At 40.0% G+C, this 22,377-nt stretch overlaps 1 protein-coding gene across 4 annotated transcripts in view; it reads right to left on the minus strand.

Moving 5' to 3' along the window:
- ZNF236 (zinc finger protein 236) overlaps positions 1 to 22,377 on the minus strand; it is a 161,215-nt gene that overhangs the window by 101,460 nt on the left and 37,378 nt on the right. For all 4 annotated transcript variants that reach the window (XM_019524222.1, XM_019524231.1, XM_019524238.1 and 1 more), the window contains 6 exons: positions 19,784 to 19,908; positions 16,554 to 16,726; positions 12,698 to 12,844; positions 7,308 to 7,379; positions 2,852 to 3,055; positions 1,489 to 1,717 (listed from right to left, as the gene is read on the minus strand). In XM_019524222.1, coding sequence (XP_019379767.1) covers positions 1,489 to 1,717; positions 2,852 to 3,055; positions 7,308 to 7,379; positions 12,698 to 12,844; positions 16,554 to 16,726; positions 19,784 to 19,908 — 950 coding nt within the window. The remainder of the gene's footprint in view (positions 1 to 1,488; positions 1,718 to 2,851; positions 3,056 to 7,307; positions 7,380 to 12,697; positions 12,845 to 16,553; positions 16,727 to 19,783; positions 19,909 to 22,377) is intronic.

The raw sequence follows: 22,377 nt of genomic DNA on the forward strand, positions 1-22,377 counted from the left end.
GCAACAGCATGGAGCCAGCCCCCTGCCATTCTCCCAGAGAAGCCACCCATAACTCTGACCCATTCCCCCAGCCAAGCCCCTTGGCTGCACATTTCCACCCAGGCTGGGAGGTGCTCCCAGCCCCAGCCACCAACCCTGCCCCACATGCCCTCTCTCAATAGCCACTTCAATTCGCTCCCCTAAGCGTCACCTATGCCCTCTCCCCCCACCCCCACCCCTCAATAAACTTACCTGCAGGCAGCTGGAAGAGGTACTTTCTACTGCTGCTTGGCTATATTGCTGGCCACGTGCATGTGTGCACATGCACACATGCATGTGGCGCCCCCTGTGTCCCGCTCCACCCAGTCTCAAGCAGCCTGGAAGGGGAACTCTGGAACTCTGCCAGCCTGCAAGGGGAAACCCGTGATTTCCCACATTTTCCTCCTTAAAAGGAGAAAAATCTGTGTTTTTCCATTAGAAATGGAAAACCTGGATCCCTGGTGATATGGGGATTGGCAGCTGGCGGGAGCCCAGAAGCTTCAGAGTAACCCCTTTTGGACTGCAAGCAGCCTACAAGCCACCAATTGGAGAACACTGGTATACTGAAAGAGTTTCTAACTTTGAAATCAATCCTGAGTCCAACTCCTGTACTGATATAAAATAAAAACATAAATGTTAACAATTAAGCTCTAAAGGAAGCTGCTCAAGGATTACTTGTCAGAGTTATCACCAATTGATCATTTCTTAGTGCAGGAATGTGAGTCATCTGGCCCCACAGGCCAGATGAGGGGTGCAAGGCTGGATCAGGTCCACTGGCTACCAGCATGCACTCCACCCTCGGCCCAGCACACAGCAGACACTAGGCTTGGCTCTGTGTATGGCATGCCATAAGGCCAGTCTGGGGCATGCACTGTATGGGGGCAGCCCTTGCTGGACCCCCCTGTATGCTGGATCCAACAGGTGCGGTGATCCAGCACAATTCAGATTGGCCCCAGATCCAGTGCTCAGGACCAGTCTGGCACCTGGCACCACATGTAGTACAAGCCCCAGCCTGGCCCCATGTGCTATGCTGGCCTCTACTCCGTATGCAGCTTATGCAAGATTGGCTCTGCATGCCATGTGTAGCACACAGGGCTGGGGCCAGACAGTGCTGCATATGAAGCCAGTCTGAGACTCATAGGGGATGAATGATAGGGCTCCACAGGCCAGACCCAGCCCATGGGTCCTATCTTTGACACCCCTACCTTAGTGATTAACCATACTGATACTTCTGTATTAAATCTAAATGGGTATACAGAACTGAAACCTGGATGTAAAAAATGTAGCAAGAGATTCAATATACACACAAGTTCTTTTAGAGAAAAGAATATAAACTATAAAAATAAACATTTTATTTGTTGCCTAGACCCTAAAAAAATCCTATATCTTAGTGATAGAAACTATAAAAATGTAAGATAATGTAAATAGCACTGAATAAAGAGTTTACAGAGTGAACATTTTCAACATTACCAGGTAAAAATGGTGATTTTTTCTTTAAGACCTTTTTCTCTTTTTTATCCATTTTATCTAGACTTTCTTGTCCTTTATCCTGTTCTGCATTATTCGGGTCAGCTTGGTGATTTGAGATATTCTGGACATCTGGATTTTGATCCTGGGCTGCAGGCGTCTTAATTTGGCTGCAGTCAGTAGGATGTGCAGAAACTGGGATTGAAGACAGACCACTGTTTTCTAAGGCTTGCTAAGACAGAACAAAACTAGAAAGTTAGAAAAGAAAAATCCCACAAATTATTCCAAATGTTCTGCTCAAACAACAATTCTGTAAATGATGAAATACTCACAATTAGAGAAATTCTACCAGGTTTCTTACATACTCAAAATATCAGTTGCTTTTCAAAGTTTCAAGCTTCCTTTCAAAGGTGACAGGTAGTAATATTGCAGTAGTTGCATTATTCATGTGATGCCAAGTTGGATTTTATCCAGCAATACATGCACCAAGCACCACTTCCCCAAACATTAAAATTATATCTACAAGTTCCCACAAAAATTCCAAATTCTATTTTTTTACTTGTCATTTGAAAATACAAATGCCATTCATGTATCAAAACGCTGCATGCTAAACTGAACTAAAAGTTAAAAAAACTAATCATATGTATGTAGGAACCAATATATAAATAGGTAAAGTTTGTGGAAGGGAAACTTTTTTGAATAAGACTTAATCCTATAAATCTCAACATTTGAACAGGACCACACTAACTTCATGGAGCTCTGTACATGCATAAAATTGCACCTGTATACAGTGACTTCCAGATGAAGGCTTTAAAGTGTTCCAAAAAGGGATTCACCATTGAACTATAGCTCTTATGTGCTTAAGAGATATTGTATGCACTTAAATAATTTGCAACCTTTGTAGCTTGACGACTGAACACATTGCAAAGTGGTCAATGTATTACAATTCTTTTAAGAAGATTGAGCACGTAACGGGGCAAGAAAAGCACTGGGAAACAACTGAAGGTGCAGTATTAATTACCCCCTCCTCATACTACAGGCCTGATTCAAACATTCCTCCTTAAACTTAATGGAACACAGCTGGGTGACATTTTCAGTTCATAATCTGATGCAAATTTTCTTTTGAATAAATTTGCAATCTAGGGCCACACAATTTAACATTATAAAGGTCCATAAGCCCTTGGACCACAAGAGACAGACTGCAAAACCTCAATTAAAACAACAATAATCAGTTGTTTTAAATCAGTTTAGAAGTTCAAAAAAGCACCTAACCACTGAAAACATGAAGGCCAATTTCACTAGCAGGATAAGACAAATACACAGCACTGCAGCATATAAAGCCACTTATTATGCATCTGTGTTCTACCTGTAGAATGTCTCTATTGATTCCAACTGCAATATTAAGTTGCTGGCCAGGTTGCTGGGGTTGGTTATTTTCCACTGGACTTGGCTCTGATAGTTCAAGGAGCTGCTGGATGACATCAGTTACAGCCTGTTGCCCCTGATGACCAGCTGCTGAAGCTACCTGGTTTTCTGTCTGTTGAAGAAGTGGAGACCGAAAATGGGTGGCCTGAAACATAGAGCAGTAAATATGTAATGGAAAATGAGAAAGAGAGGTCTAAAGAAAATTTAACTTACCTGTAAATTATCTTTATCTGAAACATGTATGTTAATTGTTCATGCATGTAAGACTGAAGGAAGGTCTTAACAGTTTACACAGCTGCCATTCCTGCACAGCTGACTCCATTAAAGGGCTGTATTCTCCTTCCAGGAGTTCTTCCCGAGTTGTACAACCATAACCTTTTGCTTGAATTAAGCTTATGATAAAATACTGGATCCTCATACATTCATAAGACCTAACAAGAATTACAAATTTTGCAAGTGTACACAGAAAAGCAAAACTAATGAGAAATGGTGTTCACATTTTAACCAGTATGTCTGTTTAACCAGTACGTATAAGATTTTAGATACAGAGATACAATGTTCATACACAAGAGAGAATGTTTCAACAGAAATATAGAGAAACTTATTACTATTTCTATGAAGACCTTCCATCACATGAAAGCATCATAAATTTCCTGCAAGGCTTTCATTTGGAATGCTTATTAAGTATGCAATTTAGAATATAGTACAGGGTCAAATATTGTTTCACAATTTAAAAATTCACATATTACAAGGCCAGAAAGGATCACTGTGATTATCTACTTGGACCTCCTGCGCACCACTAACATTTCCCTGGATTAGCTCCTGCTTCAAGTAAAGTAATTAACTGAATTAGAGAATACCTGCTATAAAAAATGCCAATCTTCTTTTGGCAAATTGTAAGCTTTAAAGAACCCGCCTGAATCCTAACATGTTATTCCAATAGCAAAACACATCACACTGGTAAGCTCACATTCAATTGATATATCCATCATGACCCTTAAATCTTTTTCAACATCACTGCTTTCCCAGAACAGGTTCCTCTAACCTAAAAGTATGGTCTGTATTCTTTGTTTGAACTCTGATCATGAAGCAATGCAAATCACTGTGTATCAATAATGATTTGTTTTCTTCCTCCCCAAATCTGTGCGTTACCTGAAAACTTCAACATTAAATGATTTCTTTCCAAGTCATTGATAAAAATATTGAATAGCTTAAGACCCTGAACGAGCCCTTTTGGAAGTTTATTTTATAATTACATTTAAGATCTGTCATCTAGCATTTAAAAGCAGTCTTAAATTTCAATTGGTCATTCCATCTAAAAGTGACAAACTATACTAGAGGAGGAAAGCATATAAGCAATTACATAGACACAAAAAGGTTTCAGAAGTGCCTGGAGGGTCATGGGAGCCAAATACTTCTGGGCTGTTTGAAAGCTGCAATACACTGCTCATTTCAAGTTATATGCATTTGCAACCTTTGCAAATCAGTCCAGTAAGCACCTCTGAATATTTATGCAAAAAAATGCATACGCAAAGGATAGTATAGCTACTAATCAAATGAACATATCCAGTAATCACTAATCACGTAATCTTTAATCCAGTGAACATATATGGCTGAAACCTCTGCTCTCAAAAATGTTCTGGATGTAAGGTCTTACGAAATAACTATTGTACAAACATTATAAGTGTCATCCTAGATCAGAAGACAGGTCCACCTGGCCCAGTACACAGAAAACAGCTACTAAGGGGAAAACTATATATGCAGATTCCATCCAAACTGATCTGCTGCCTCCTCCCTTACAGATTCCAGCATTGGGAGATGTAGGAAGACCTGATTTGTAAGTTATAATGTTTAACATGTGCCCTGGGACCTAATCTTGTATGCATCTGTCTAATCTTCTTTTGAACTTGGTTAAATTACCAGCCTCTGCAAAATCTTGTGGCAATGAGTCCTGCAGCCTAACCACATGTTGCATGAACAGAAAATTGTTTTTATTTGTTTTAATCCTGCTTTCCTAATAACTTCATTGCATGGTCCCCCAGTTCTAGTATCATGAAAGTAAATAATAAATCATTGTTATTTTTGCATACCATTCATGACTTTATTAACCCCTATCATTTCCCCTCCTCAGCAGTCTTTTCTCTAAGCTATATTCCATATTTAATCTCTCCTCATACAGAAGCCTCTCCATGCTACTGATTATTCTTGGGGTACTTCTCTACACCATTTCTAAATCTAGGACAGGGATGCCCAACCTGCAGCTAGGAAACCACAAGTAGCATGGGCAGCCCCCATGTAGCACAGGCAGACTGGGGAGGGGCCAGACAACACAGTGGCAGATAAGGTGAGGAGCAGGAAGCAGAGCATGAGATCAGGAAGTAAGCACAGAAGCAGCAGAAAGCAAAGCAGCAGTTTTGTCAGGGACCAGATGGCTGAGCAACTGATCAGGTAAGGAAAGGTATCAGAGAGGCAAATCAGGGAAAAGGGAGGGCTAATTTGTGAGACGTGGCAAAAAGGTTGGCCCCACTAATCTAGGATATGCTTTTGAGGGGAAGAACCTCAAAACTGCATCCAGTTTTCAAGAAATGAGTGCACCATGGATTTATACACTAGTAAGATGATATATTCAGTTTTCAGTTTCCTTCTCAATAATTCATAACGTTCTATTTGCCTTTTGCTGAACACTGGACTGATGTTTTCAGAGAACTATCCAAATAATTGGGAGATTTCTTTGAGTAGTAACAGTTAGTGTATAACTCATTACCATCCAAATGCATCTTGGGTTATTTTTTTCCCCTCACACACATCACGGTGCACTTACCTACACTGAATTTCATCTGCCACTTTGTTGCTCATTCAATTTTACAAAATTGTTTTGCAGTTCTTCAGTCAACTTTGTTTTTTTACCACCTTGATAATAAGTGTCATTAGCAAACATGGTCACCTTACTATTCATCCCATTTTCCAAATCATTTATTTGCAAATAGGTTGAACCGCAAAAGTCCAACAAAGAGACCCTTAAAATCCTTGCTATGAACCTCCTTCTACTCTAAGAATTGACTATTTATACCCATTTCTTTCTTCCCTGTGTTTAGCCAGTTACTGATCCATGAATGGACCTTATCTCTAATACTGTGATAGCCACACTAGTCCCTTTCCCAGTCCGGAACTATCCCATGGCTCCTGGTATTATGCAGACCTCCTTGAGAGCTCAAGTTATAGCAGTTTGTGCTGCAATCTACAGGCAACTGAGGGACAATTTCTGTAACAGTATACTTGTTAGGACCTTTGGGATTTAAACAGAGGTCTTCCATTTCCACAGGCAGAAGCCTAAGCTGCGGTACCACCCAGCAGCAAGCCAAACACCAGCCCCAGCTGAACCTGGGCCCTCCCATGAGGTTCCCAATGAGACCCATAGAACCTTGATGGGAGTGCTACAAAACCCTCCCATTTCCTATATAGAGCCTTGTGTCTCAGCAATAGTACTGTCAGGTGATGCCATCTTGGACAACTATGTTCCTAGTCCCTGTCTCCAGTTCCTTTCTTTGACCTCCTGGCCTTAATCAACCACTGCTCTGACCATAACCTTACTTCAACCCTTAGCTATACTTGTAATCGGAGAGATACCTTAGCCACCTGGCTTCTGATAAATCCCCAACTCTGATCCTAGTCCTCGATTCGCGTTCCTGGTTTCCTGTGCCCTGGGTCCTACTTTTTGATTATTTCCTGGTTCCTACCTACTTGTTCCTGGTCTGCCGGGACCCCTCACCTTCAGATTAGCTTGCTGGCTCTTCAGACCCTTTGTAGTTCTACAGCCCTGACATCTGACCTGTGGTTTAGCTAGGTGACCAGTTGGGTCTGAAAATGTTGCTGCTCCAACTATAACTCGTGCCCTCTTTGTCACCAGGCCCAACACATTTTTTTGCTGGAGGAAGAGAAACCTTGCTCTGGGATGAGAACCTTGCATGGTACTGGATCTATGGAAGGCAGTTGCAAGTTCCTCCCTGACTGTATCTGGAGCTTTTTGAGACTCTTTACGCTGCCCTGATCTTCTTATGCAGAATACAGGGGCTAGAGCAGAACTCAGGATTTTCATCCATTTTCAAGAATTTTTACATGGATTTGTGTACAGTTGTCATGAAAATACATATGAATCAGGCAATATTACACAAAAATAGCTTCTTTAATTCTTAACTAGTATTAGCATGTACTAACAAATTTCTGTTACCAAATTGGGTCCATCACTGGAAAAGACCCTTTAACAAAAAATAAACTCTACTATAGAACTACTGCATTTCTAATACATAATATTGAGAAAGATTTTTCAAAGTTCTAAAAGCTGCAATACCCCTACAGTACTGACACACAACAAATGAATGAAAAAAATCTATACTTACACTCTTCCACTTATTATCCACAGGTTGCAACAGGTTAGCAGGAGGTGTTGTTAGAGGCTGGGACACAGACTCCTAGACCAAAAAAGAGAGACATTAAGTTACAGTCCTAGATGAAAACAACCAAATTTAATTTCTAGTGTAAAAAAAAAAACAAAACACCACCAACAAACCCACCCCCCCAGCACTCTTTCCTGCCTGGAGCAGGGAGTGATCTACCAGGTCCCTTTCGACCCTAGAAATCTATGAAACCTTTGAAGTTGCCATAACTGTTAACTAGACTATAGGTACTACCATAGCACAAGTATCAAAACAGGTAATATAGCCTGATAGTCTAATTAACAAATAAATACTCCACGTAATTGTGTTAGCCAAGTTTTACTCTTCAGTGTTTCAAAAGCATTTTCTCAATTCTTGGAAAAAGTATAGTGAGAAGGTGCTCACCACAATGTTGAGATTTGGAAACAAATGAAACTAGCCACAAACTTCAGAAGTGTATAAACCTGAGATGGGTCTTCCAAGCAGTCCCAGAATGTCTAATCAAGAGTTGAGAGAGGTCCTGTTAACAGTCCTCTGTGTCATCATAGAGTAGGGGGACCACGTTTGAAAGAATCATGTTTAAAAGTTGATTCTTTTAATGCCAAAAGACTCTGAAAGCCAGGTAAAAAGATTAGCTTTCTTTCTCTTCTCAGAGAGAAAAAACTGCTAAAAGACCTAGCAGACTTCATTTTCTACCACTTCATCAACCTCAACACTGGAAAGGCCAAGTCTTCATATGATTATCATTAATTCTCCCTGAGTCTTCTCACGGAACGGAGCCAGGAATACATCCACAGTCACAAATATCAGTATAAAGCTGCATCTGTAATGATATCTGAAGTATCATCCGTCATCTTAAGAACGTGCTTAGCCTCCATGTACCTCTCAGTAGCCAGAAACCTAGTTATTTTCCTTAGGGAAAGTTTCATGAATGGGATTCAGTTTTTCCCAAAAGTCTGATCAATGGTCATCAGTCTGGTAACTCAAGATTCTCATTTCCAGAGAGCATGAAAAATGTATCTTATTGCCAAAGATGTTGAATCATTTCCTTGCTCAGTTTGTGCATACCGAAAGAAAGACTCTGGTCTTTTCAGCATGCACAATGGTACTGATTCTACCAGATGGAAAGAACACTGTTGTAGGAATTAACAGTCTGACTCACCCTACCTCAGCAGGACCAGATACATGAGACTACTCGCTTTACAGACTCAGAAAAGACACAGGGGTCAACCAGGTAACTCTTGCCAGATTCACTTGCAATTTGATGAAATGGTACAATTAGACACTTGGCTCTTTACTCAGAGCCATACTGTATCAGACAGCAAGTCCAATGGTTCTGCTATGGAGGTTCCTCTTCCTAGATGCAGGATGATCTTTGTAAAGTATTAGGCAAACTGCTACAAAGCTTTCCTGAAATCACTGGAGACGATACTGCAGCTGAAATAACTGCTCACTGAAGCAGCATCTGTTTTGTACTCCACTAGGTAGTCATTATCTCATATATCAGTACCCTGCCCAAATGGTTGTAATAATTAATCCTAGCATAAAGGGACAAAGGACTGGGATGGTGCCAACTGAATCAAAGCCAAAGTACAGACTCTGGCATGCATTAGCAACCAGGTGGGGATTTTTAGTATATCCTTTCCAATATCCTGAGGAAATATGGGGAAGAGGTCCTGGAGCAGCAAATTATGCAGAAGACCCTTAAAGTCTTCTTTGTTGTCTTTCTATACCATTCATGGAGTGAGGAAGCCTCCTGATTGTAGGCAAGGTGGCTCAGGGCTGGAAAGCAAGGTCTGCATGGAAGAAGGCAAAATCTGCATCCGAGCCTGATGCCTAAGCACACTGACATACATGACCCAAAGAACTCTCAGGAGAAAAAGTTTTTGGCCACCATCACGAACAAACTAGGCTTGACAAGTCAGGTGTGTAGTACTGTAGAAACTAAATTAGCGAGACTATCACACTGGACCAGGTAAAGGGGAAATGCTGCTTTTTTCTTCTTTTGCGTATCCTCATTATTCTAGTACTTATTTGGAATGTGATTTTCCAGAAATCTTAGCTGAGAAGTCTGTGCAAGTATCCCATGGCACAGTTGATACTAAAAGAACTCCTACTGGTAGCAAAAGCAGGACTCAGGACACAAGAACATGCCAAATGATCAAGTGTTATGAAGACAGTCACTAGCTTAGAAGGTCTTTGTCAGGTGACAAGCAATTGACAATGTATCTAGAAAAGCCCAGGATTCAAGCCCTTGGGTAAAACACTGACACCAAGACAGAGAAGTAGACTATTCCAGAAAAGGCACAGAATGCAGGCTGAAGAGAAGTCCAGCTTCCTCCTGTACTTCAAAGGCCAAGCAGTCTGAAGTTTTAATGACTGTTCTTAAGAATTCCAAGTCATAAAAGCTGTGCATTAAAAGAAAACTGTACACACTGCAAGCATAGCTCACAGACTTATCAGGCATCGGATTATGTATACCCCTTTATTCAGAACAGATACTGGTAGCTACTTTCTAGAATCTATTATTTGTCACAGTGACAGAGAAGCCCAATAGGCTCTGAGAGAATTTCAAAAGAAAAGTCTTCAAACTAACCTATATTAAGTTACCCTATACCAAGGGTGGCTATGGCCAACCTGTGGCACATGTGTCGTAAGTAGTACAAGCAGCCCCTGTTTGTGGCATACAGCAGACTGGGGAGGAGAAAGGCAGCTCAGTGACAGACAGGACAGGGAGCAGAAAGCAGAGCAGCAGCTTGGTCAGGGAGTACAAACCTGGCAACAAACCGGGTAAGGGAAAGGTATCAGCCTGGCACCCTGGTGAAGGTACAGGATTAATGTTTGGCATGCCTGGCCAAAAGACTGGTCTCCATTGTTCTATACTAACAAATCTGAAAAACTAAGACAAATCTGTACAAAAATGTGGTCCCTGTGTTTAACCTGTAGATATAGGTGCCTAACAGGACAGTGGTAATTTCTGTTTTCTATGGTGCTGGAGAGGAGCTGAGGGCATAGACAGGCATTCATTTGCAGTGCCAAGAATTTCTGGGAAATTTACAGCACCACAAAAATGTGATGAGAAATGTGTACACGCATTCAAGTGCCCAGTCATCTGGAGCACCACAAGACATGAAAGACCTCTATTCCAGGGGGATGGCATGCAGAGATCCCAGCAGGCTTTTCCATATGCAAAGGTTCCCAAGGAAGCTGGAAAAAGAGGGAAATGTCAACTGGCCAGCCACCCAGGGAACTACAACTAGAGACTTTTCTCCACTCTGCACTTGCACTGGGAATGCAGAGCTGCAGCACTACTCTTCATAGTTTCTACTGCCAAAACAGGCCTCTTAATTTCACTTCCAGCTCATAATAGATCCCTACTGCCCCCAAACAAGACCACTCTATTCAAGATTTGATTTTGGAAACTTAGGAAGACACCATGGAAAATAACCTTATAGTCACAGTTGATTCATTTTCAAATAAATGAAGTGACAAAGTAAGATTATAGTTGAGTTTTTTTGGCAGGGAAGAAGGTTATTTTTATTTCCAAAGGAGACATTTTGATGAACTACGAGAACTGGTTAATGAAGTCATACAGAAGGAGGTATTAAGAAAATTCATGCAAAGACAACTTGGAATTTCTTTAAGTCCAGTGCAGCAGGTCCAGTGCATGCACACTCCTATTGACACACAGATGGCCACTACTTCAGAGAGCTCACTCAGCTCCCATGCAGGCTGGCGTGCAGAACCACACATGGCCACATGGTCCCCAGTTCACCAACCAGTTCAGTGTAGATATGTCCACAGAAGCAGAGGTGTTGTGGAAGGTTTCTCTGGTTATGCAGCAGTTGCTACAACCAGGATTCACTTGCCTCATCAACCCACAGGAGGCTGTAAATGGGAGAAGGGTCTAACACTGCAGACTTTGGGGACTCCCCTTCATCCCAGCTATAGTCTTTATGAAGTACAGCACCTAGTCTCCACACCAAGCACACACGGACCTCCTGGCTGTGTGACCCCCTCAGGGTTCCAACATTGCCCCCACTTACAGAGAGATGCTGCCCTTCACCCCAGTCATGGCATTTACCACTTACAGAAGCCGCAAGCTGATTTTTGAAGGATGCAATACAAGTTCCACCACCCATAAGTTCCTGATTGGTGACTTTATTTTCTGTAGTACCTTCAGTTTGGTAGTGTAGCAGGCATCATGTTTGCCTTACAAAGGTCCCCGGTTCATAACTGGTCAGAAACAACCCCCTGCCCACTGTCCTTCCTCCAGCCTGGTTTGTAGGAATGCCAGAGATACAGAGAGAAACAGATATTTTGTACCCAACAGGAGCATCTGGAAAGTGGATTCCTGCCTTGTTCTGTGGGCAGGAAGTATTTACGGATTGCATCTTGTCCACAAGAGATGGGACTGAGCAGCATGCAACTGTGTGACAATCCATGAGACCAAGCTATTTCCCTGGGGCAGTAGTTGGGACTGCCAGAGACTGCACAGAACAAGGGACTGGGGACAGGGAAAGAAGAGGGGCTGAGCCCTGGGAATCCAGAGGACAGAGGCACAACCTGTTAGAAACGTAAGACCTGTCCATGATCTGAGGTGGGTGGGAGGAAACGCAGTGCACTCCTAGACAAAGGCATCTAGTAAAACATGCTACATAAGGGTACTTAACACACCTCCCAAAGGAACACTATTTTGGAAGTTTAATGTGCTCAATTGCAGGAGTTTCACTGCAGAAGTGCATATATCCTATTCAACAGCAAGTGACAACAAGAATATTCTTGAAGGGAGGAAGAAATCTTCTGAAAACTCAATTAAGCCAGCCGTGTTAAACGTAATCTATAGTTTGAAACAGTCTCATTTGCCCGTTTTCTAGGTTTATCATAATGTTCCTAAAGTACAGAAGTGGCCTTATGAATTTGAATAGTCAGTTTTTTTGTGTGCAATGAACATCCAGGACTGCAAATGATATTCAGTATACAAGAAAAACAAGTTTAAACAGTTTTGAAAACTAAAAAAGATAAAACAAATTAAAAAGAGCCATTTTCCTTTATGAAACAACAGGGGATCTATTTACTTAAGACAGCTTCAAAATGCACATATGACAAAGTTCCATTGTTCATTTTCCTACTGAGTCCACACAGTGGTGATACACCTGAGTGTTTTAATACTATTCTTTACAAATTGTGAGTTGAGGCTTCAAAAGAAATAATGAGAGCCATTAATGAGGACTATACTTTTCTGTTTGTAAATGCAGTATTAAATGATAAACATAACAATTTATTTGGACATTTTTCATAGTACTGTAGTGTTGGGATAAAGTCATTTGCATGGCAAAGAAAGTAAGGTTTACCGTTGTAACATGAGTTGAGTCTGTTGTAGAGCTTGCAGAATTCTGTGAACCACTCATATGCATCTTGCTGATGTGAGTATTCAAGCTACCTAAGCTTTTGAAAACACAGCTACATTCAGTACAGTTATATGTAGGGCCATTCTTCACCTTAAGGAATTAAAAAAAAAGACAAATATTTTATTTTTCTAAGTCTTCAAACTGTAAATGGTCTCATAAATCATTGTGATATATATACGACAGTATTTACTGCTGTAAATAAATAAATCAGATCAGCCTTCTTTTAAGACAGGTAAGAGAACAGTTAAGCACTTCTCTTTGGAGTTGAGGCAATTATCTACCGAAATGGCCATCACTTATTGCTACCATCTTTTGAGGAAGCTTCAGAGATGTAAATAAATGTCTTTTAACTAGTGGTAACCTCACTTTTATCCATCCACTTCTCCCACCCAGGCATTAATTAGATACACAAAAACAAAATCCAACAGAGAATTTACTAATCAAGATCTGTTTGAAGAATTACTATTACCTAGACAAAAGACAGAAAGTGGAAAGCAAAGAAATGAATTAATAATAAAAAATTGTGCTCAATTTTGTTTTTATCTGCTTACACTTTGGAGTCTCTAGAATAAAAGGGTGTTTTGAAGAGGCATAGTGGACTGGGTCACAGATGTCAAGAACTGTATGGAAGAAGGAATAGAGATAAAAATGGAAAAAAGAACATGAAGGTAGGGCAGCACAGTTTAATCATGCAGCCTCAGAAAAGGAAGAGTAGATAAAAATCAGAAAAAATAGGCAAAAGGTTTGACAGGACATTAAAACAAGAAAAAGCAGTGTGAATTTGACATACAGACAACTAAAGCAACGTGGCAAGGATGTGAACATTAGAGCTGTGCAAATTTCGCCTGGCATTTTGTTTTGAAGCTGTTTCGATGCATTTCAAGCTCCAAAGAGCAAAATCAAACCAAAACAAAAGCCTTTGAAATGGCTCTGAAAAAAAACAAGGGCACTAGAAATGTTTTGAGTTTCGAAGCTAGGCTTACTTGGCTTTAGCACCTATCCCAGCCGGCAGCAGCAGCCTCCTGTCATCCGCCAGGCAGATCAGGGCCCACCCACACGCCTGGGAGGGCTGCAGGGCTGTCCTGGATTCCTCCCAGGGGTGCAGGCCCCCAATCTGCCTGCCGGATGATAGGAGGCTAGTGCTCCCAGCTGACCCCTGTGGCAGCACTGAGAACAAAAAATAAAACTTATGCATTCAAAGAAGAAAACAAAAAATGGTAAGAACTCAAGAGAAACACAGCAAGAGGCAGAGACAGATTTTTGCATGTTATAAAGAAAGATATTAATATAGTAACAGCAGTAATATGGTGGAAGGAGATGAAAGAATTAGATGATGCAGCAAGACATATTTTTGCACATGGTTTGCATAGTTGCCAATATAAAATAAGGGGAAAGTTCCATTTTTCCCATGTTGAGTTCAAACTCTTAGCAAGATATTCAGGAAAATGTTTCAAGTTAGCAAAAAATATATTACTAAATAGAAACGGACTTGAGAGTCATCATACAAGAGTCTGTAATAGAAACTCTATAATCAGTTGAGGATAAAGTGTAGACTTAAAACAGGAGAGGAAAATACCACCAAAGAAACAACGATGAAAATTCTGAAGGTAATATTAAAGGCAAGCTCAGAATAAAGAAAGTGCTACATGAGAAGACCTCTGGAAAAGACTTTTCTAGAATACACAATCAGGTGATACATCTTAAGAATTAATTAATGAATTAATGATAAATCAGTAAGTGAATTCTCATAATAGCCTGACAGTATTCAATACTTATTGTCAGTATTCTAAAGGAAAATCACTTGTTGATAAAACTTCTGCAGATGACTTCATAGCACATATCTTGGCAACCGTCGATCTTCCTGGATTATGGTGTATGCAACTATCAAACCAAGACCGTCAGCATGTGATGTCTCTTCGCCTCTTTCCAAGCAAGGAGTACCCACAAGGCAGTGGGGGCTAAGGTTTTGAGGCACCCTATGCTCCCCTTACTCCGGAAGTTGCAACACTGTGGTATTTTATAAGAGCTACCCCACCATAAGTAGCTTCACTACATTGCCACCAAGCCCTCCAGTCAGATGCAGTTTATGGCCATACCCAGGACCAAATAGCACGTATAAGGAAAAGCTAAATAAATATGAGGACTAGTCACCGACAGTAGTCTGGATCATTTGGTAAGGTAAACTTAAATGTGCTTTAATATAGCTAAAACCTATGCTGAACACCCAGTAATAATGATGCATCATATCTGCATGATGGAGGACTATGTCTTAAAGAGCAGTGATTCTGAAAAAAACATTTGGTAGTCATGTTAGGTCACATAAATAGGAGCTCCTATTGCAACACATTAACTTAGAGGAGTAACATATCTTAGTAAAACAGTAAAGCATAAGTGAAGCAAGAAGTGATGTTATCTTTGTAAAGGTCATTGGAGAGACAGATCCCAGAATAGTGTATACTTTTTGGCGGTCCAGGCTTTAAAGAAAAAAAAAAAACCTGTCAAAAATTGAACAGGGTTAAAGATAAGGTGCAAGAATGACTGCAGGTCTGCAAAACACATCTTAAAGACTTAAGAAGCTTAAACTGTTAAGTGATTTGTAAGAGACTGTTATTGTTAAATCTTGGTGTACTGATGTAGTTTATTTTCAATGGTTTGCTAAAATAAATCATAACAATTCCAGCAACTTTATATCAGAATAGCTGTATCCACACTAGGGCATACATGGATTAAACCATGTAATATGTATATTTATATGAATATATTAGTACGAGTCCTGTGTATGAGGAAATCCTACAAATCAAGGTATGAAAATAGCTAACTAGGCAAAAATACCCGACTCTTCTTGGTTCTAATCTACCAGAAAAGGTAAGATGTTAATTGATTGGAAGCTAAGGCTAAAACATTGTAACTAGCGTACATTTTTCAACAGCAAGTAATTGGAATAGGTTAGCAAATAAGTAGCAGGTTCTGCATCATACAAAGGCTTTATATCAAACCTGGGTTATTTTTCCAAGAAAGATACGCTCAACTACAAGTTGCTGGTTCAAATGAATAAATTATCTGATAAAATTCTACAACCCAGCATTGTGAAGTAAGTTGGGCTATACAGAAAGGCCTGTTTTTTTAAAATCTATGGGTCAAAGATTTAGAGGTAAAAGGATCAGAATGAAGAATAGAAGATTGCAGCACCTATTTTTGTGCACCCTCCCTCAGCAGCACCAGGGACTGCTAGTTTGGTCAGTCTCCTCAATTACTCTACTAATGAAGAAGCCTATCATTGCTTTCTTCTTCCAGAAGCCCTCATTCATATCCTGGGAAAAAAGAGGTACTCAGAGGACTGATATTGGTGTGTGTAGGATGTATTGTTTGGATTTGAAATCTCTCACTGGTTACTTTCTCACCTTTGAGGTCTGGAGAGGCTTCTGGTTTTGCTTTTATCCAATTTACATCATAAACAGTTACAAACAAAGATAAATGTTTGTAAATAATGTTTAAAAATGAAACAAAAAGCCCTGTAAGAAATATATTTCCCTTATTCACCCAGGATATTAATATGCTAAAAAGGTAAGAGTAAAAAAGCCTTTGTTATACACAGACACTGTTAATTTAGATTAAGTGATTTTAGAAACTCAGTCAACATAAAGTTGAGCAAAGTGGCCTGCAATCTAATGTCCCACAGGTAAGTGATGATGTTTCATGCAGGTAACAAGGTACAGTTTTAAGAATAGTAGTTTGTAAAAATAGAATAGATAAATACCAAGAAGGAAACAAAAGTCATATTGTTAATTATTTTATTTACCTCTGAATGAACTCTTTGTATGTGTGATTGAAGATTGCCTTTCTGAGAAAAGGCTGCAGGACAAAAGGCACAGGAATGGGGTTTTTCACCAGTATGCTTAATCATATGGGTCTGTAATGCCCCCTTCTGGTTAAATGCTTTTCCACATTCACTGCATTTAAATGGTCTCTCACCTAAAGAAAGATTTACATAAGTTTATTATACCTTAGAAAGAAATTATATGATTGATTTTCTTTATAGCTGATATGTGCAATAATATTCTATTACTTGCTTTGACAGTAAAAAAAAACCACACAAATCTGCTATAGCTCAATTGTTAAATGAACTTTAGAGACTTAGTAGAAGAAATTATATTTGACAATGAAATTTTGGTAAAATTAGTATTAAGCAGCTGCTCAGAGTATCAGCTGGCAGTTTACCAAGGGTAGCTTTCAAATAAATGTGAGGTGAAATGGTATTGAATGTTTAGAGATACTTTAAGCCTACATGTAAGGCTACTTTAAAATATACTCTCTCATAAAGGCTTCCCTTTAAGGTTTGTATGAAGATTTTCTTTAAACTATAGTAATATTATAGAACGATATTTGTCCTTAGCACCCAAAAGACAGAAATACAGAGAGGACTAGCAGTTGGCCTGTACTTCTCATAACATTTTGGGGCATGGTTCTCTCAGTATCTGAATGTCCTTATTTATTATTGATCTTGCACCTTATTTCCTTCTTTACATATTGGAAATCTGTACTCTAAATTCATAGCATATGTACTTTTCTTTTTTAAAAGGAAGCAAAAGGTATGTTACATACACACACTAGTGGCTACAACCCCTTGAGAAAGCAATTTCACACCTTACTTTGGTGTACTCCTATAGCAGAAAACCATAAAAGGAAGCTTGTACATGCTAATGTCAGGATAATGAATACTGTGAATTAATACACAAACTGAAATGAGGATTAGTGCAACTCATTTTGACATTTTCATTGAGACATCTTTTCTTCCCATGCCAGCCAGAAACGCATAGTTTTATTCTTTCTCAGGAAATGCAGAAATCTAAAAATCATAAGACTTTGAGGACAATTGTTCTGTTCATCAATTTTTAAAATTCATATTAGGCTACACAAGTAACTAGGATAATATATTTAAGATAGAAAGTACTTTTTTCTGTTGAGCTTATTCTCACGACTCTTTAAAGTAATGATTTCGACACTACTTTTAATATCACATACAAGGGTGACCTCTAGTGTCTCCTTTCTGTAATTCAAACATATGAAACCTAAAACAGAACCGCAGTTAAGCAATCTACAATGCAGTTGTGGAAGGACATCTAAGCTAGGGACAGAAGTTACACACAACCCGATTTAAGTAATCAGAAACTGGCTTAAACTTGTAACAGAACAAAAGTTCAGCACACAGAAACCAGTTTCAAAATGGCTGAAACTGGTTTAAGATAAACCTGGTTGAATGTAGTACCACACTTCACTGATTTAGGTCAAACTGGTTTATGGAACTTCTGTCCCAGACCCTTTCCTGGTTGAAGTTAAATCAGAGTCCCCCAGCATCCCAACATGCTTGCCAGCCCTGGGCTGAGCTGTGCTGTCTGCTCCAGAGAGCAGGGCTGTCCCTACCCCTCCGGTCCCTAGCCGGAGCAGGGGCCAGGGGGTGGATAGACACTGGCCTGGTATGACCCCCTGGGGTGAAGAAATAAATTCCCCCCCTGCCCCCTTTGCCATGCTGGTCAGCATCTGGCCACACCCCCACTCCTGCCACTGGAGCAACACGGGGTGGGGAGGGGTCCCTGACAGACTGCCATGCCCTGGCCATGCAGACCCCAACTGGGGTTCATGCCAGCAGGACAGGGGAAGGAGGGAGGATTACATTTCCTTCTCTCCCCTCCCACCCCCACCTTCACTTCAGGCTGCCAATGGGCTGGCCACACCCCCCAGCTGCTCACTTCAAGGGCCCTGGGGAGAGGGAAGCAGGGGAGTGCCTGACAGGGGCTGCTCTGTCCTAGCCAGGCTGGGGTCCCAGGGGGAAAGGAGAGAGAGGACAGAATAAACTACTTCCTTACCCGCTTTGTCTTAAGGAGCTATGCCAGGGCAGTGTCTGGCCACATTCCTTTCCCCCCCTCCAGAAGCCTGGCAAGGGCTGCTTCCCTACTCCCCCTCCAGGCACATCCCAGCTAGGGGTTTAAACCCCTCCCCAGTCACACTCAGGCCTGTAGGGGCTGGCCACACCTGCTCCCTCTGCTCAGCTTCCCCACACCCAGCCACTGTGGAAGGGAAAGGAGGGCTGGTCTAGCACCCCCCAGCTTCTGGCCTGAGCTCCTGCAGGCGTGTACCTGCATTTCCAGAATCAAAAGTGAATGTTTATTTACTTGCAAATTGGTTGAATTTATGCAGGTTAGACTGTACTTAGTCCAGATGGACAACTTTCATTAAAAGGAGGGGATTGGTTTTTATTATTAACATGAACTAGCCTTATTAATTAGCGAAGCAGGAAGTTATCCCTACTATATACTGTAACTAGAAATAAACTATCTATATATTCTACATAATGCAAAGCTAATGTGTGCAATTATTTTGTTAATGCATTTTACTTAGAGCCCAGCGTATTCTCTGATGCATGTGTTGTGGTAGCTCTACGGCTGCAATAAAATCCTTTAAAACAGAGTATAAAACACTGCAATATAAAATGCCAATGTGAAGAGAACCTAGAAGGATAGTTCCAATAGGTTTTAATGGCCCAATTCATCTCAGTGTGGTATGTCAAAAACCTAAACATAGATACAAACATTTATTTTAGTGCTAATGCTTTTAGTAGGAACATCAAGCTTCTGTGGTTTAGCAATTACTACATTGCAAATTATCTCCAATTCCTCCTCGGTTCCCAAAACCACAGCCAGTACTCTCCATATTCATCTCCAGCAACATGAAAAGTAAAACTATACACTGTCAGAACAAAGAAATGAAAATGTGGAGATACTTGAAATAAACTGCTTTAATAAAATTGTTTTAAATAAAATAAGAGCAAAAGTAATCCATTAACTGTATTCTTCTTTTCATGTATTTCATAGTTATAAAAGTATTTTAGTAATATTTAACAGCATCATTTAATCTACCTCACCATTACATCACAAAATGTAGGAAATCTGACACAGAACTAACTCATAAACCCACGAATGATCTGCACTTTATAAAATATTTGTAACCAAAAAAAAAATTCTCTTTCCTTACCTGTATGTATTCTAACATGTCGAGTTAACTGACTTGGTTTTTGGAATGTCTTTCCACAGTGTGGACATGAATATGTAAACCCACTTCTGTCAATGTTTCGGTTGTAAGACCTAGGATTCGATACCCTGGAAATACATACAAAGTAATTACACAGATTAAAGTAACTTTGCATGTGTTAAGCAACTTATTTGAAATTGTTTGCAAAGGAAGTTCAAAATTTTATCAAAGCTAATGAACCTTCAAGTTCATAAGTAGTTTCTGTGACTTCAGACTTTTTTCGTGTGTGTGGTTAATATGAGAATTTAATAAATAACTATGCAAGAGACAAGGATTTCTTCAGGTGACATATTTTATTTGAAAACTTGCCTAACTCTATCCCAACCATACAGCTGGTCCAATAAAAGATATCCCCCAAAGAAATCCTTGCCTCTTGCATAATTTCTGGACCTACAACTTCAGTCTTACACTACCATCAATAACTAGAGCATTTTTTAAATCTTTCTGTCTCCTCCAAGAGTCTCTGATAATGCTGGTTTTTTGGTAATAATGAGACACTTTTGCATTATTTTAACACTTTTTAGTGTAAGTAGGCATATTGCTGGTAAAGGAAGCTATAGCAATTTTACACATGGCTGCTTGTGAAATTTAAGTGCATATAGCAAAAGCTTCTTTCATTAGATTAGTTTGATTCATGATGCCTTTGAAGCTTCATATGGGGAGGTAGTTAGCCATGTTAGCCTGCAATTAGGCAGAAGCATGGCAGGGTGGCACTTTAGAAACTGACTTGGTCAGAGAAGCATGAGTTTTCGTAACTACCCTACATCTAACAATGCAAGCTATATAAACTAATATAGTCTGGTGTTAGTCAAAATGATACGAGTTTGAATACCTGACATTTTCTAAATCAGGTGAGATATAGGACTAACATAGCATCAAGATGTTATTCTCCAGAAAGAATAAAATGTTGGCATCAACCAACCTGGAAAGTGGCAGGCAGATTAAGTACTATACCTGAGCTGGTAAATTATTAATAATTTTGCAAAGATATAAGAACTGCAGCATCTCCTTCTACTGTAAAAGACCTAAAATATTCACTCTCTCACTCAAAAATCTGGTTACTTTAGTGGCAAAAGTAAGTTTAATTGCACTTTGTTAGACTGGCAGAACAAAACAACTAAGAAACAAACAAAATTTAGTTCAGCCTTTCTCATGCATCATCAACCACACCTATGGAAAACAGTGAGGTAGTATTTGAAAGTATAATTTTAAAACAGGGTTATACAGCAGTTTAAATTCTGTTGTATGGACTAAGAATTCCCCTTGCCTACAATAGGCAAAACAGAAATAAACCAATCAGGGCCTAAATAAAAGGCCCTAGGGTCCACCTCTTTAAAGAAAAACTGCTTGGCAAAAATTCACACTATAACAAACCTATGCTTGTGAATAGCATATTATCAAAACAGACATTTTATATACAAATGGAATTTATTTTCAGCTATTCTAGACATCACTGAAATTGGAGAACTATGGGTCACCTCTTCCTCAAGCATTTATAAAAATTAGCTGCTATACATTTTAGCGTCAAAAGAGGAAGACACTTAATATTGGATGTAGCAAAGAGGTTGTGGATCTGAATTTAAAAAGGGACTTATAACACATGCCAACACCAATGTGAAGGTGTGGGATTAAAAATTCTTACTTTAAGTGTTTGTTTAAACCTGCACAATTAACACTGATTAAAGAATGTAAGTATTGATTCACACTACAAATTTCTATTGTGATCTTTTATAAATAAAACAAACTACAGAAAGAAGTCAGTTAAATACCAATACAGAATGGGCACTTTAAGGCTTAAACAGTCTGGAGCCATATGATCTGAACCATTTTTAAAGAGGCCTACAGCTTCTCATGCCTTCAACAACAACAACAAGGCAACACTTAGAACATTCACAATGTTCTGTGATCGTATTGTCTTTATCATCATGTTTTATTCCTTTATTCATTGTAAACTTTTCTAATTTGTAAAGAACTGTTCATCTCTATGGCTCTGTACAAACAAATAACAGCCATCCCAACCCCAAGCTGTCCACTCCCAGCAAGGGAAATGAGAAGTTGCAGGAGTTCAAGACAGAACCTCGCAACAGACTACTAAGAACACTCTAGCAAAACAGTGATGAAGTCATTTCCCCTGAAAAATACATTTTCCCCTTCTTTGTGCACCAAGCATGCAGCAGAGCTCAAAAAATTATTTCCAGTGAACCTTTATTTGGGGTGCTCCATCTCAGCTACAGCTGGCTTTTTATTTGGGTAAAACATGTTCAGAAGGGGTACACCAATAAAGATTTTTTTGGCCGATTGTTAACCAGCCATATCAGCCAATATTGATCCAATAGCCGATATACAACCCGGCAGCTTGGAAAACAGCTGCCTGCTAGTAAGTCTGTGGAGGGGGAAAAGGGGCAGGGGGAGGGTGCAGATCGAGGTCCCCATGGTGAATGGGAAGCCAGACACTGCCCAGCCAGGTCAGGAGTGGGGTGGAGCCGCAGGCCGCTCATCTAGGGTGCGGGGGGGGGGGGGGGGGACAGCTCTCCGCT

This window comes from Gavialis gangeticus, unplaced genomic scaffold (genome assembly GCF_001723915.1).
Source record: "Gavialis gangeticus isolate Ggan-Ray unplaced genomic scaffold, GavGan_comp1, whole genome shotgun sequence".
Classification (NCBI taxonomy): Eukaryota; Metazoa; Chordata; order Crocodylia; family Gavialidae; genus Gavialis; species Gavialis gangeticus.